Below are 11,784 nucleotides of genomic sequence, written 5' to 3'. Positions count from 1 at the left end.
AAGGATATAACTCCTATTAGTATAAGTATAACTAAGAGGATACTTTAGATTAGTATAATAAGAAAATATATCTATTTAACTAGAAATACTAGAATATAACTAAAACCCCCCTAATAAGAAATTTAGAGTATTAAGATTTTAGTTAAGAATTAAATCTAAGTTTAGAATATTAAAACTATTTATAAACTAAACCTCTAATATAGGAGATATTATTAGCTCCTCTTTTATAACCTCTTAACTTTTTTAAAATACTATCTTTTTCTACTTATATAAGTAATCTAACTATATTATAGATTTATCTAATTTAGTTTATATAATATATAAAGTAACTACTTTCTTTTTTAGTACCTCCTCTTTAGTTACTTTAGTATCTTCTAAATAAATAACTTTATTTAATAAATAATTAACTAGGATAAGTTAGTACTAAATAAGAAATATAATAAAAATAAAGATTTATAAGTATAAATAGTATTTACTATTACGTTATAAAACTACTTTAAATAAGTATATTTATTATAAACTTTACTATTAAAAAGAAACTTATAATACTTCTCTAAAGAATAATAATAAAAATAAAGTATATTAATAACTAAACTAAACTTAGTAATATATAAAGTATAGTTATAATAATAAAAAGTAGAGGTAGTATTTAATTTTAATTTCTAAATATAACTTAATATAGTATTAGTATTATANTAAATAAAATAGGAAGTATAATTAATAGATCCTTAATTTAAGATTAATAACTTACTTATATTAGGTTTTAAAGATAAGACCTTTTAGAGAGAGGATTTAATATTATAACTTATTATATATAGATAATAGTTAACTAATTTATTTAAGTATTAAGTAGCTAAGATAGGATATTTATACTATAGAATTAATAGGAATAATAAGAATTTACTTAGAATAGAAGAACTATAATATAAGTTATATAATAATAAAATAAAGAAATAATTAGTAAAGTATAAGAAGAAATATTTAGTAATTAGTTAGAGTTACTAACTAATTATAATACCTATATACCTAAGTAATTACCTAAAAATAGATAAAGGATACTATTTAGGACTTATATATAGTATAATTTAAGCTTTATTTAAAGTTAGACTTCTATAGCTCTTTAGTAATTAATTTAGTATTTATCTTTATAGATACTCTTAGTTTATTTTTACTATAAATTACTTATTAAGTCTAAGACTAATTACTTTAGCCTCTAAAGACCTAATCTACTATTAGCTTATAACTTATAACTTATAACTTAGACTATAACCTTAGTATACTATTATAATATATTAATCCCTAGTTTCTGTTAGTAGACCCTACTATTAGATAGCTAACTATAACACTATAGGACTTTTATCTATAAGCTAGGTCACAGTTAGATCGGAATGCAGATAACTGTCAGCCGGCTGCGCAATCTTGCGTGTAAAAGTCCCCTGCAATGCTGGGGTAAAGGTCGGAAGATGCGGTGTAGACTGCTGGGCTCGTCACCGTTGCCTTCTTTTGAAGGTATGAGGGATGTGCCAGCATATATGGCTCGATCGTGTCTGTGTGAGTTCTTGTGAGTCTCGTTTTGCTCGTTTGTTTTCCTCAATACAACTACGATCTTCAAAAATCTGTTTCGTGTTTTTCTTTTCAATCGCAGGCAATTTTGCCATTAGCCCTCGTCTGCTTCCCATCGAAAAACATGGGGTCTATGGGGGATTTTGTTAATGACCTAGAGCCTCCCCTCTCTGTACTTTCGTCATTATTCCAAGACGACTGGACACCATACAGCGTCCTCGGGATCGAAAGTCTGATGGAACCCACAGCTACCGATAGCAGCCATTTATCTGCAGAAATTGTTGTTGCGAGTCACGAACAGATCCCTTCAGTCGCCATTCACGACGCCGAAAGCCCTATTTCCCTTTCTTTAGTATCGGCCAACTCTCCCCTCCAAGCGGAAGAGGATCGGAGCCTTGTCGTTTCCCCGAAGGCCTCTGAGTCAACTCGGTTCCCAGGGGCGGTACTCTCCTCGCATCAGCACCTTACTCTACCGTCGACGGATATCTCAACCGGCAGTCCGTTTTCAGTGTCTTCCGAGGGCAGCGAAGATCACCCATCGTCAAATCAAGTAACGGAAGAAGAATGGAGAGCCCGGAAAGACGAGCTTCATAGGCTGTATATGACCGAGAACCTTCCTCTGAGGGAAATCATGGAAATATTTGGGCAACGGCAGTTCTTCCCAACGCAAGTTTACGAATTGTCTAGTGCGCGTTTCCCATTAGCTTATACTTGATGTCACAGGCAGAAGATGTACAAGTCTTGTTTTAGAAGATGGGGTTGGTTCAAGAACACCACGAAGAAAATCCGACAAAAGCTCAGGAATGGCGAGAATATTGAAATGGCCCAAGGTACGACGAAGAGACGTCGACGAAACCCGAAACTTCTAGGTAGCAGCCGGAACTCGTCCACTTCCCCGAGACTTCCCCACGAGATACCAGCACTCGCCAGCAGAATCTGGTATGCGAGCGACAACCTTCGACGGATCGAGTTGCTCTTCGGCAAGTTGAGAGAGATGATCGACGCTTCCGCGAGCAAGAATCATATTTGGAGTCAGATTTCCAGATTTGAATGCCTTCCGGCATTTGGCCAGGACTTGTGCTCTCAGATAGCCCTGGCATCCGAGCTTTTCGCGACTGATCATACAGCAACAGGGACCGCCGTTCTGAAGAAGGCATTTGCTTACATTGGCCAAGTCGCTCAAGAGGAAGATATCTTCATTTATGGACAGCTTTTTATCGACATACCCTTTGTTCTTCTTGATTACCAGCAGCACCGTATTCTCCAGTGCTATTTGAGTCATTTGTACGGCGTACTGGATACCCCGGAGAAGCGATGCCACCCGATTGCGCAAATGGCCCTATTGATGCAGCACATCACCAACGAAGACAACGACAAGGTTATCGAGAGCATCGAACGACTTCATTATATCGCAGCGGACCGATATGATGCAATTCACCACGCTGTCAACTTCAACAGCATTGAACGGCGGATGGAGGCCGTGCTGTTCAACGGAGGTAACGGTCAAAGCCAATCTGATTTTGACAGGGTGCTTGCCAGCTTTGAGGCCCTACTTGAGGAGGCTATTCAAGAGCATGGAGAAGTTTCTGAGACTACAATTTCGATGAAGGTATGGAGAATTGAGACGTCTAGGCGGCTCAAGACCGTAGACTCTGCGGAATTTGTTGCCCGCTGCCAGCAATTCTTCCAGCAGGTCTTTTCAGCGGCCGAGGGACGAAACTCATTGACAGAATGGAGTCCCTGGCTTCTCTGGAAGCTTGGTGAGGTCCATTACGAGCTGTCTAGATTCTATATCGACGAAGGACATCATGAAGCAGGTCTTCGAGAGCTCGGCTCCTGTGTGACACTTTTTGATGTAGCTATTTTGGATGGGGATGTAGAACTAACGTCGTTCTTGGCTCCTAGAATATGTCAGTATAGGAATCAGCTGGTTCAGCACTGGATGGATCTTGGAGAAGTAGAGATAGCGAGATGTTTGGAGCATGAGCTTTCCTCCAATGGATATCTGCAGGAGGCCAAAGAGAGATATGGAGGATAAGTTCTGGTTTGTGATATCTAGATTAATATCTGCGGTCGGAATGGCTGAGCCTGAAGTATCAGATCTGGGTATTGAGGGACGCGTTTGAGGTAGAAGACGTCTAGAAGGTAGTGTTGGCGCAAATGACATTACATGTAGATATGTACGATGACAAGTACTTTTCCTCGTTAAGTTTGCCTCAGAAATGAAATACCACTGCAATCGTCAAAGATCCCGGAACCCGAAGTGGTGGTAGATGGCGGCAACCTCACAGCACCAACAACTCTTCGTCTCTGTGGATAAGCCTCATTAGAATTGTGCACACACCATATGATTCAATAGAGAGAATAAGGGCTGGAGTGCACGATATCGCCCCGTGCGATGTGTCCCAGGACCAGGCCCTGGCTCAGGCATTTTTCCATTTGTCGAATTGAGGTGAAAGCCTTGCTAAGCCAATTTGCATCGCGTGAAAAAGGCCCGGGCAGCTGGGAGCTTGGGGGCGATGAGGGATTCGCACCAATAAGACATCACAAGGGGTGGCAAGGAATGCAAATGCAAGGAAACGTATGACTATTACCCATGGCAGATGTGACTGTTGGGGCTAAGGCTTTGCAGCTCAACGAGCATTGGACGCCTGCATAGCCAATCAACCAATCGATCGCACAGCATTCCTCCCAGTCTACCTCGCTTTCGGTGAGGCTGACAGGTGACCCTCAAGAACAGTTCTCTCAAATCCGATTTGTTAAGGTTCATTTAAGGCTGGCAGCCAACGTCGCCCCTGCACTTCGTATAAATTTACCGTATTTTATCAACCCTTCCGGTACGCGGAAAATCACTTTCCTGAACCTCATCATTACACCTTCAGTCACTTCCATGTTGGGAGGTATTGGTTGATACTGGATTTGCGTCAAAGTTGCTTTTGACAGCAAATCGAAATCAGACATGGAGTTGGCATCGGTACTGAACCCTGCGGAAGAACAGCCTCCAACATGCAATCATAGCTGCTACGGAGATTATGATTCAGACATGTCTTCATATCCGACGATGATAAGCCGTCAGACCTCGACACCCAGGCCTAGTGATAAAGACTGGGAGAGCAGAAAACATGAGCTGTACAAGCTCTACATGTTAGACAACATGAACCTCAAGATGGTGATGGAAGAGATGACGGGAAGATATCTGTTTTGTGCAAGGTGAGTGATACGGGTACCAAACCAAACAGTCCTGCAAGATCTAACGGTTTCTAAGTCAAAGGATGTACAAAAGACGATTTATGAAATGGGAGTGGTTCAAATACCAGACCAGACGATCGCAGTCGACTTTGTCTCAGCCAGGCAGTCAAGGCAAGACTTGTCATGGAAAGACTACAAGACAAAGCGGCAGGCGCAATACTCTCCAAGGCTTCAGAAACAATGAAGCACGTGAGGCTCTTGCGGAGAATGCGAGCCTCTGGCCTGTGGCATCTATTCTCCCTGTAACAAGAGGTCGGGAATAGGAACGGAACGTAGCAACGGGATCGCAGCTTTTGATGCGGCGTTGGAAACTTCAAAGCTAATCACGAACCATATGGCAGGTGGGTCAATGCCATTCGTAACGCAAATTAATGATGTTCCCTTCGTTCTAATCAGACACAGATATTATGGCAGTCAACGAGCAATTCCGGCCCACCGAATCTTATATTATTCCTAAGCCAAGAGCAGACTCCTGGGGATGGTTTATAATCGTCGTCGAAGGACGGCTTGTTGCGTCTTTGCCAAGTAGATGCGCGCATGTCATGATTTTAGCGGGGATGACAACCAGGGACACGTAATTAGTCTCGGGAGTTCAAAGGTTTGGCCTCGCAACTTAACGTCTGTATGAGAAGTCACGAGAAGCTGGTATCCATGCCTTTGAAATGCTTCGGTATCTGTAATATTTGTCAACGCCTAGCTGCCAGGCCTTTCCGTTGTCGTAATACGATCCAATGGAACCGCTTACCAAGAAATGTAAGCAGTCGAAAAGAAAGGAAGTATAACTAGTACACCAGTTCAAACCAGACATTGGAAGGTGGTTTTGGAAGGCTCAGTGTAACCGGATACCTGGCACCGCCACAGGATCCTCGGGGTCCGGGGCTGACTGCATACTGTCCATATCACAAGTATCCCTCAGCTCTTTGTTACACAAGGCCACGTATTGCAATACAACGGCCCTGCAAATGTTCATGAACTTGCAACACTCAGGTCTTCAGGAATTCATATGATTGGTTGTGTTACAATCCTCCAGGATCGTAGGAACCGTTGTGTTGCTGGCTGGCCTTGAAATCTCCCCAAAGGATGACTTCTTAAGCAAGAGCTCTGGGGTCATCGCACCTGATAGCTTGTGAGACTGTCTTCCACTGAGGACGGCTAACAATAGTGACGCCGTTCCGAGGAACCACTGATCTCCTCGATGTGGCTCACGTGCAATTTGTGTATAAAAGCAATGCTGTTTTCCCATTGACCCCAACCGCCTTTTCTGCACTCTCTCAGCTTCAACAAAGGCTCTGAAAACCTCATCGGGTTCAAAGCTTCTTATTTACTATTCTATTAGAATCGACGCCATGAAGCTCTCCTCCAACCTTACCAGCCTTGCTGTGGTATGCACCAACATTGCATACGTTTCAGCTGGCTGCTATACCCATGGTGAGAAATGGGCGAACCAGGGCGACGCAGTTTACCACACCGGGAGAGCTTGCAGGGGCTACGATGGCAACAAGGGGGCTTTCCAAGGCTGGTTTGCATCCGGAGAGGTCAAGAACCTCTGCTACCAGTACGGCAATCAGAAATGGGAATTCCAGATCACCAATCTCAACCAGGGCGCCAGCTTTGATCTTAACGACGATAGCTGTGCCAATGGACTCGCCAGGGAGATCATCGGCTGTGAGAGTGGCGGGCAGTCAGACAACGCCGGCTGGCGGTTCAGGTGAGCAATACAGTCAGGCGACTGGAAACTTGCTGACATGTTGAACTCGCCCCTAGAGCCGATCCAAACGTTGGAAGGTGTTAAGGCTTTGGCCGGTGTTTAGCATATACCTTAAGCGAATGACGTCTTGTTGGCGGCGAGGCGCGTTGTCGAGAAATACGTATCTGCGAAGCCTAATATTTTTGAACACTAACAAGGTTGTAAGACTGAGGATAAGACTCGCTTCTACACCATAACAGTTGGAGAGACCGAGAGAGGTGTTGTCTTTGCACGACTCTCTAAGAGATGTATGCTAGGGAAATTGTCAGCACTACCATAAACATTGGAGGAAATACCGCGAAAAATGACAAATATACGTCTTGAGTCCGTGCGCAAAAGGTTCTCAACGTAGTTGTGAGACCTGTGTACCTCAGGCAGGCATTGAACGGAGACCGTTTGGTGAGATGAGGGGTGGCCGCTTGTAGTCGATATGGCTCAACGGGTAATTGTGAGACTCTTCGTACGTGTCGACCAGCATCTCAATGTCCTCATATCTCCAGCCCACATAGCGCGCAGTGCAGCCCTCAATGTCAGGATACAAGCCCTCTTCATCTCCGGGAATCTTCTCGTCGACAGACCCATCGATGACCACGGCTACAACCTTAAATAACTCTTCCTCGTCGCAGTCCGCGGGCAGCCCAGCCAGCGTATCGAGGCATTTGCGGTCCACATATACGCAGTGCTTGAACCGCGGCAGACGTTTGGCTCTGTCTTTGGTGGCTCCGGGACCATCGCGCTCTTCGCTACGGGCTCCACGCCAGGATATGAAGTGCTTTCGGACGTCCGCTTTGGATGCGCCATCCAGCGTGGCCTTATCAGACATTACCGGCCCTGGAATCGTCAATAGCAAGTCTCGAGAAGACCGGAGAAAGTTGCTTGCAATCCATGTACTGCTCAAGAAGCACATCGCCTCCTTCATCCACAAGCACGCTTCGTGCAGTGCGCTTTAGAACCTCGATATAGCGCTGCCAGGCCGCGTCGTCGTCGTACGTTGTCCTGTAGATGACGAATCCCCAGCGGTGAAAGCCTGATCTCTTCATGCTGTAAGCCGTTCTGCACAGAGGGTGATCGTCCCAAGTCGACGCATTCAAATCCTTGAGAGTGAAGCTGTAGGGCGCCGCATCAGAGGTAGTCGGTCCATTTTCGTCGCTCATCATTGCAAGGAACCTTGCAGAGGTACAGGTAGCGGGAGTTAATGTTTAAGGGCCGAGGAACGACCGAGAGACAACAGACTGCGTCCTGAACAGAAGGGGCCTTGAGGCAAAAAAAGGTTGCATAAGGGTGACTGCCGAAAATGATCCATGTTACCGAGAATAATTGATGTTGGTTCATTCAAGCTAGTCTCTGATAGTTGCATAACTCATCTGGGGTACTGTCCACGTGATCTCGTGAGATAAGCGGGTCCACTGTTATCTTACCTTATCTACTACCAGCCCGTGCAGATACGCGGGCTGCAGCTCCAGTGACAGCTGTCACCTTTTGATTAAATGATCTCCAGTTCGCTCCGGGGAAAGCTGGACCCGGATCGCTCTCCGTCGCGCCCACCACTCCGAGTCAGGCAATGCCCCGGTCTTGCTAGGACACCTTAAATTCTGCCGGTTGCCCTACGTCAACCTCGCGATTCATCTCCATCATGCCTTCGCTGTCGCATCTCCTGCTGGGCGCCGCCCTCGGCCTGTCAAGGCTAGCTGTAGCCAATCCCGAAGATGGCCTCCCTTCCTACCACTACGGCGCGCCCATCCACGTGGAGTGCATGAACCGAAGCTCGTGCGTGCTCTCCCTTGGCGATCTCCCCCAAGCCCTCATCAGTACCAATGGGCGCAAGATACCCATCACTTCCTCTCGTGGAGATGCCGCTTGGACTTGGACGGCCCAGCTAACACTCATCGCAGCGAAACAGGAGAACACGTCGAAAACTCCAACCACGAAATCGAATGGATCCCTTTCCCGATCTGCGAAGAGACGAACAAGCCTCTCGAGTTCCAGTACGGCCACGAGGGCGAGCTGAACTGCACGATCCCGATGATCACCGACCCCTTCTTCCACCTCCTCGAGTTCTACATCCACAACGACGCACCCCTATCCTGCCGCCTGCCCGCCCGCCCCAAGCCCCACGTCGAGACCGTCGGCGAGAAGCCCCACGTACAGGAATACATCCCCCTCGTCTTCGCGCTCGCCGGCACCCTCCAGCTCAGCCATCTGCACGTCAGCACGCACATGAACGTGCTCCTCCACAGCATGCCGAAGCACCACACCCGCCCGCACGACTCGGGCGTCTTGGACTCCGGCACGGCGTACAGCACGAGCCCGCTAAGCCACATGGATGGCATACACACGAAGAGGTTGGTGATCGGTGACCCGCTGCCGTTGACTTTGTCCGTGAGGTGGTTCCCGACACCGAACCTGCCCAAGATAGAGGGGCACGTCGAGTGGCAGGGCATGGGCGGGCACGTGTACGCGAGCACCGTGTTCTACATCATCACCTCTTTCATGGCGGGCGTGCTCGTCGCGGGGACGTATTTCTTTGGCGTGGTTCTGCCCAAGAGGCTGAGGGGGCGGGGACTCGGCGGCGCGACGCCCCTGGGGTACGGCCTGAACGGTGTTGGTAATGGCTGGGGATACTCCAAGGCTGCCAAGCGTATGGACTAGGGCTTTTTTCTAGCCTTGGACGATGATGGTGGAGGAGTTGTATGATGTGGTCCGATTCATGTATATTTGACGCCGCTCTTTGAAGGCCATTTCACGACACAAGCTTGGAGTTTCCTGTTTGGTGGGCAAGCGAGGGAAATCATTCTGGCCTGGAACTGAACTGTACACATGGACGTATGGGGAAACGGAGTTTGGATCAATCGTCTGGATTACGCGCGCGGTTTAACCGAGCATGGATGTACGATATCCTAATGAAACCAAAAATGCCCGGAGGCCCTTTTCTGTTCTACTGAATCTTCTTGGTCTTGCCGGCGGAGCTTGCGCGGTTGAGGATGCGCAGGCACATGTCCAGTCCCATCAACGTGGCTTCATTCACTCATCAGCATCGAGCAAGTGCACTATACAGAGAGCAACTTACGGATCACAACCCAGGGGCCGTACAGATTGAAGATGAAGACATTCTTCTGAGCCTCGGTGTACACGTTGGGGTCCCAGTAGGAGACGTCGTAGATGCAGGTCAGCGTCGTCAAGGCGCATTCCACGCAGAAGACAAGCACGGCAAGCTCGAAGCCCGGGGTGCTGCCGGTACCGCGGGAGAAGCGGTAGACCATCCACAGGGTCATCGGCAGCTGGTAGAAGACCTCGAGGTAGGTGAAGAGCTTGTACCACGAGGGCTGGGCGTCGTGCGACATGACGAAGAAAGGGTCTTTGTAGGTCTTGATGTAGAAATCGCGCAGGAGCTGGAGGAAGTGCAGCGGCGACGACGGCGTCGCGTAGAGCGAGGCCGGGTAGAGGGGGACCAGGTCGACCACTGGTGAGAGGGTTAGTCTGAGCTCATGTGAGATGATGCGAGGCATCAGATGCCGGATATCGCGTCTTTCTCTTCGGAGATGACATCAATGGACTGGATATGAGATCTTTCGTGATTTACATAGAGATCCATGAATTGTGAAGATCATCTTATGAGAGAAGAGACATGTGCAGGGGTGAGACTCACTGAGCATGGCGGTCAGCTGGATGGCTGAGATGACAAGATACGCGCTGTCGCGCCACGTCTTGGGGTAAGCCGACATCTTGAACAAATGAATCAAAACACCAAAAGAGTGTAGTAAGGGTCAGTTTTTCGGAGCAAAGGTATCTTTGATTGAGATCGAGTCCCAAGACGCCGGAGCTTTCGGTGATGACCACAAAAACTCAATCCCACGTGGAGTGGCTTCACGCGATGTCAGCCGTTGGACGGTTGCTTTCAGGGGTCCACCATTCAACAATCCGAATAGTGCAGTTACCCAGTGAATTCCACTATCCATTAGTCCACTGTTGCGGATAAGCGAAATGCATTTAACCCAACCGTCATTATCCGACTACCAACACCAAATCACAACGCTAAAAACGACCAAGCGGATCTCCTCAAATCAGCAAACCGCACTTTCCTTATCGGGGCCTTGCCGCCATGAATTCCGCCACGCCCACCACTGCGGAGAAGCAACCCAGCTTGCTGATGCACACGGAGGAGCGTTGCATCACTCCCGTCCAGCGCCTGCATTCCCGTTGAGCCTCTTTCTCAAGACCCTTGGCACTGGGCAGTGCGCCGAAGCACAGAAATTTCATTTCATAATTCTGGATATTCGTTGAGCAATGTCGAACCCGCACGACACCACTGCCGGCGGCAAGGTCCAAAAGCGGAAACGGGTCCGCCCTCTGCCCGCGCATGTAAATGCGCGCAACCTGGCTACCGAGAAGAGGAAACGGTGTGAGATGAAGGAGAACATCATAGTAACGTCGCCCCTGCACACTTTAGATGTTGTTGGGGCATGGTGACTGACATGTGGAACAGGACCTGGCCCGCTTGGTCCCGTCCCTCGCCAATGCCCGCCGTTTAAACAAAGTCCTTATCGTCAATGAGAGCATCAAGCACTTCCGTACCCAGCGGGACATGTGTCTGGACGCCGCCGAGGATATGCAGGACCTGATTGCGGAGAACCGGCGCTTTGCGGCTGAGATTAATGCGATGCGCGCCCAGACTGGGCAGCCCCTCGTGGAGCCGAGGCCAGTCTCAGAGGCGATGACGCAGTTGATGAGCGTCAAGGACGAGGTTTATGGCGTCTTCAACAACGGATTTGGCGATAACTGGGCCGCCGAGGCTGACGAGAACCAGCGCTCGAGGAGCGGTACGGCGGACCACGACCTGCAACTGGGGTTGTTCCCGCCGGGAGAGCAGACGTATCTTGCGCAGCTGTCGCCGCCGGATGAACTTACGCTGGGAAACGAGATTCCATTCACGATGCCGCCGCCACCATTTTCGGCACAACCAGAATTGTCCTGGGGGCTTCCAACAACAGACCTTCCAGGACAGGTGCCACCTGTTCCAGGGCTGGATATGTATGGGTCCACGACTGCTCCCGAGGGCCAGCCGCTGGTAGAAGCTGCGTACCCAACAACATTTAACGTTCTTTCACCATCCTGGACTCAAGGTGTCGACATGGGTGTGGCCCATGCTATTCCATACATGGCTCACGGAAACGAGGAACTTGAAGCCTTTGCACTGAGTCAACCATGAATTACTACTATCTGAGCAT

At 48.1% G+C, this 11,784-nt stretch overlaps 6 protein-coding genes across 6 annotated transcripts; 4 read left to right on the top strand and 2 right to left on the bottom strand.

The window, feature by feature from the left end:
* Window positions 1-2,383: 2,383 nt before the first annotated feature.
* GCG54_00008333 (uncharacterized protein) lies at window positions 2,384-3,407 on the top strand (the record flags this gene model as incomplete). The annotated part of the gene is made up of 3 exons (XM_045408301.1): window positions 2,384-2,393; window positions 2,433-3,172; window positions 3,294-3,407. The coding sequence occupies 3 exons, from the start codon at window positions 2,384-2,386 to the stop codon at window positions 3,405-3,407; spliced, it is 864 nt and encodes a 287-aa protein (XP_045258035.1).
* A 2,751-nt stretch (window positions 3,408-6,158) lies between these two features.
* On the top strand, window positions 6,159-6,524 carry GCG54_00008332 (uncharacterized protein; the record flags this gene model as incomplete). Its single annotated transcript, XM_045408300.1, has 1 exon — window positions 6,159-6,524. One exon carries the CDS (start codon window positions 6,159-6,161, stop codon window positions 6,522-6,524), a length of 366 nt encoding a protein of 121 aa, XP_045258034.1.
* Window positions 6,525-6,929: 405 nt separating this feature from the next.
* Window positions 6,930-7,713, bottom strand: GCG54_00008331 (uncharacterized protein; the record flags this gene model as incomplete). The annotated part of the gene is made up of 2 exons (XM_045408299.1): window positions 6,930-7,449; window positions 7,550-7,713. 2 exons carry the CDS (start codon window positions 7,711-7,713, stop codon window positions 6,930-6,932), a joined length of 684 nt encoding a protein of 227 aa, XP_045258033.1.
* A 479-nt stretch (window positions 7,714-8,192) lies between these two features.
* On the top strand, window positions 8,193-9,208 carry GCG54_00008330 (uncharacterized protein; the record flags this gene model as incomplete). Its single annotated transcript, XM_045408298.1, has 2 exons — window positions 8,193-8,326; window positions 8,452-9,208. The coding sequence occupies 2 exons, from the start codon at window positions 8,193-8,195 to the stop codon at window positions 9,206-9,208; spliced, it is 891 nt and encodes a 296-aa protein (XP_045258032.1).
* A 286-nt stretch (window positions 9,209-9,494) lies between these two features.
* On the bottom strand, window positions 9,495-10,281 carry GCG54_00008329 (uncharacterized protein; the record flags this gene model as incomplete). The annotated part of the gene is made up of 3 exons (XM_045408297.1): window positions 9,495-9,574; window positions 9,627-10,019; window positions 10,206-10,281. 3 exons carry the CDS (start codon window positions 10,279-10,281, stop codon window positions 9,495-9,497), a joined length of 549 nt encoding a protein of 182 aa, XP_045258031.1.
* Window positions 10,282-10,843: 562 nt separating this feature from the next.
* Window positions 10,844-11,765, top strand: GCG54_00008328 (uncharacterized protein; the record flags this gene model as incomplete). Its single annotated transcript, XM_045408296.1, has 2 exons — window positions 10,844-10,981; window positions 11,043-11,765. The coding sequence occupies 2 exons, from the start codon at window positions 10,844-10,846 to the stop codon at window positions 11,763-11,765; spliced, it is 861 nt and encodes a 286-aa protein (XP_045258030.1).
* Window positions 11,766-11,784: the final 19 nt, after the last annotated feature.

The sequence above is a fragment of the Colletotrichum gloeosporioides genome, assembly GCF_011800055.1.
Source record: "Colletotrichum gloeosporioides strain Lc1 chromosome Unknown consensus_91, whole genome shotgun sequence".
Lineage (NCBI taxonomy): Eukaryota > Fungi > Ascomycota > Sordariomycetes > Glomerellales > Glomerellaceae > Colletotrichum > Colletotrichum gloeosporioides.
Note: the sequence above shows the minus strand (reverse complement) of the source record. Positions and strands in the feature narration are given on the sequence as shown.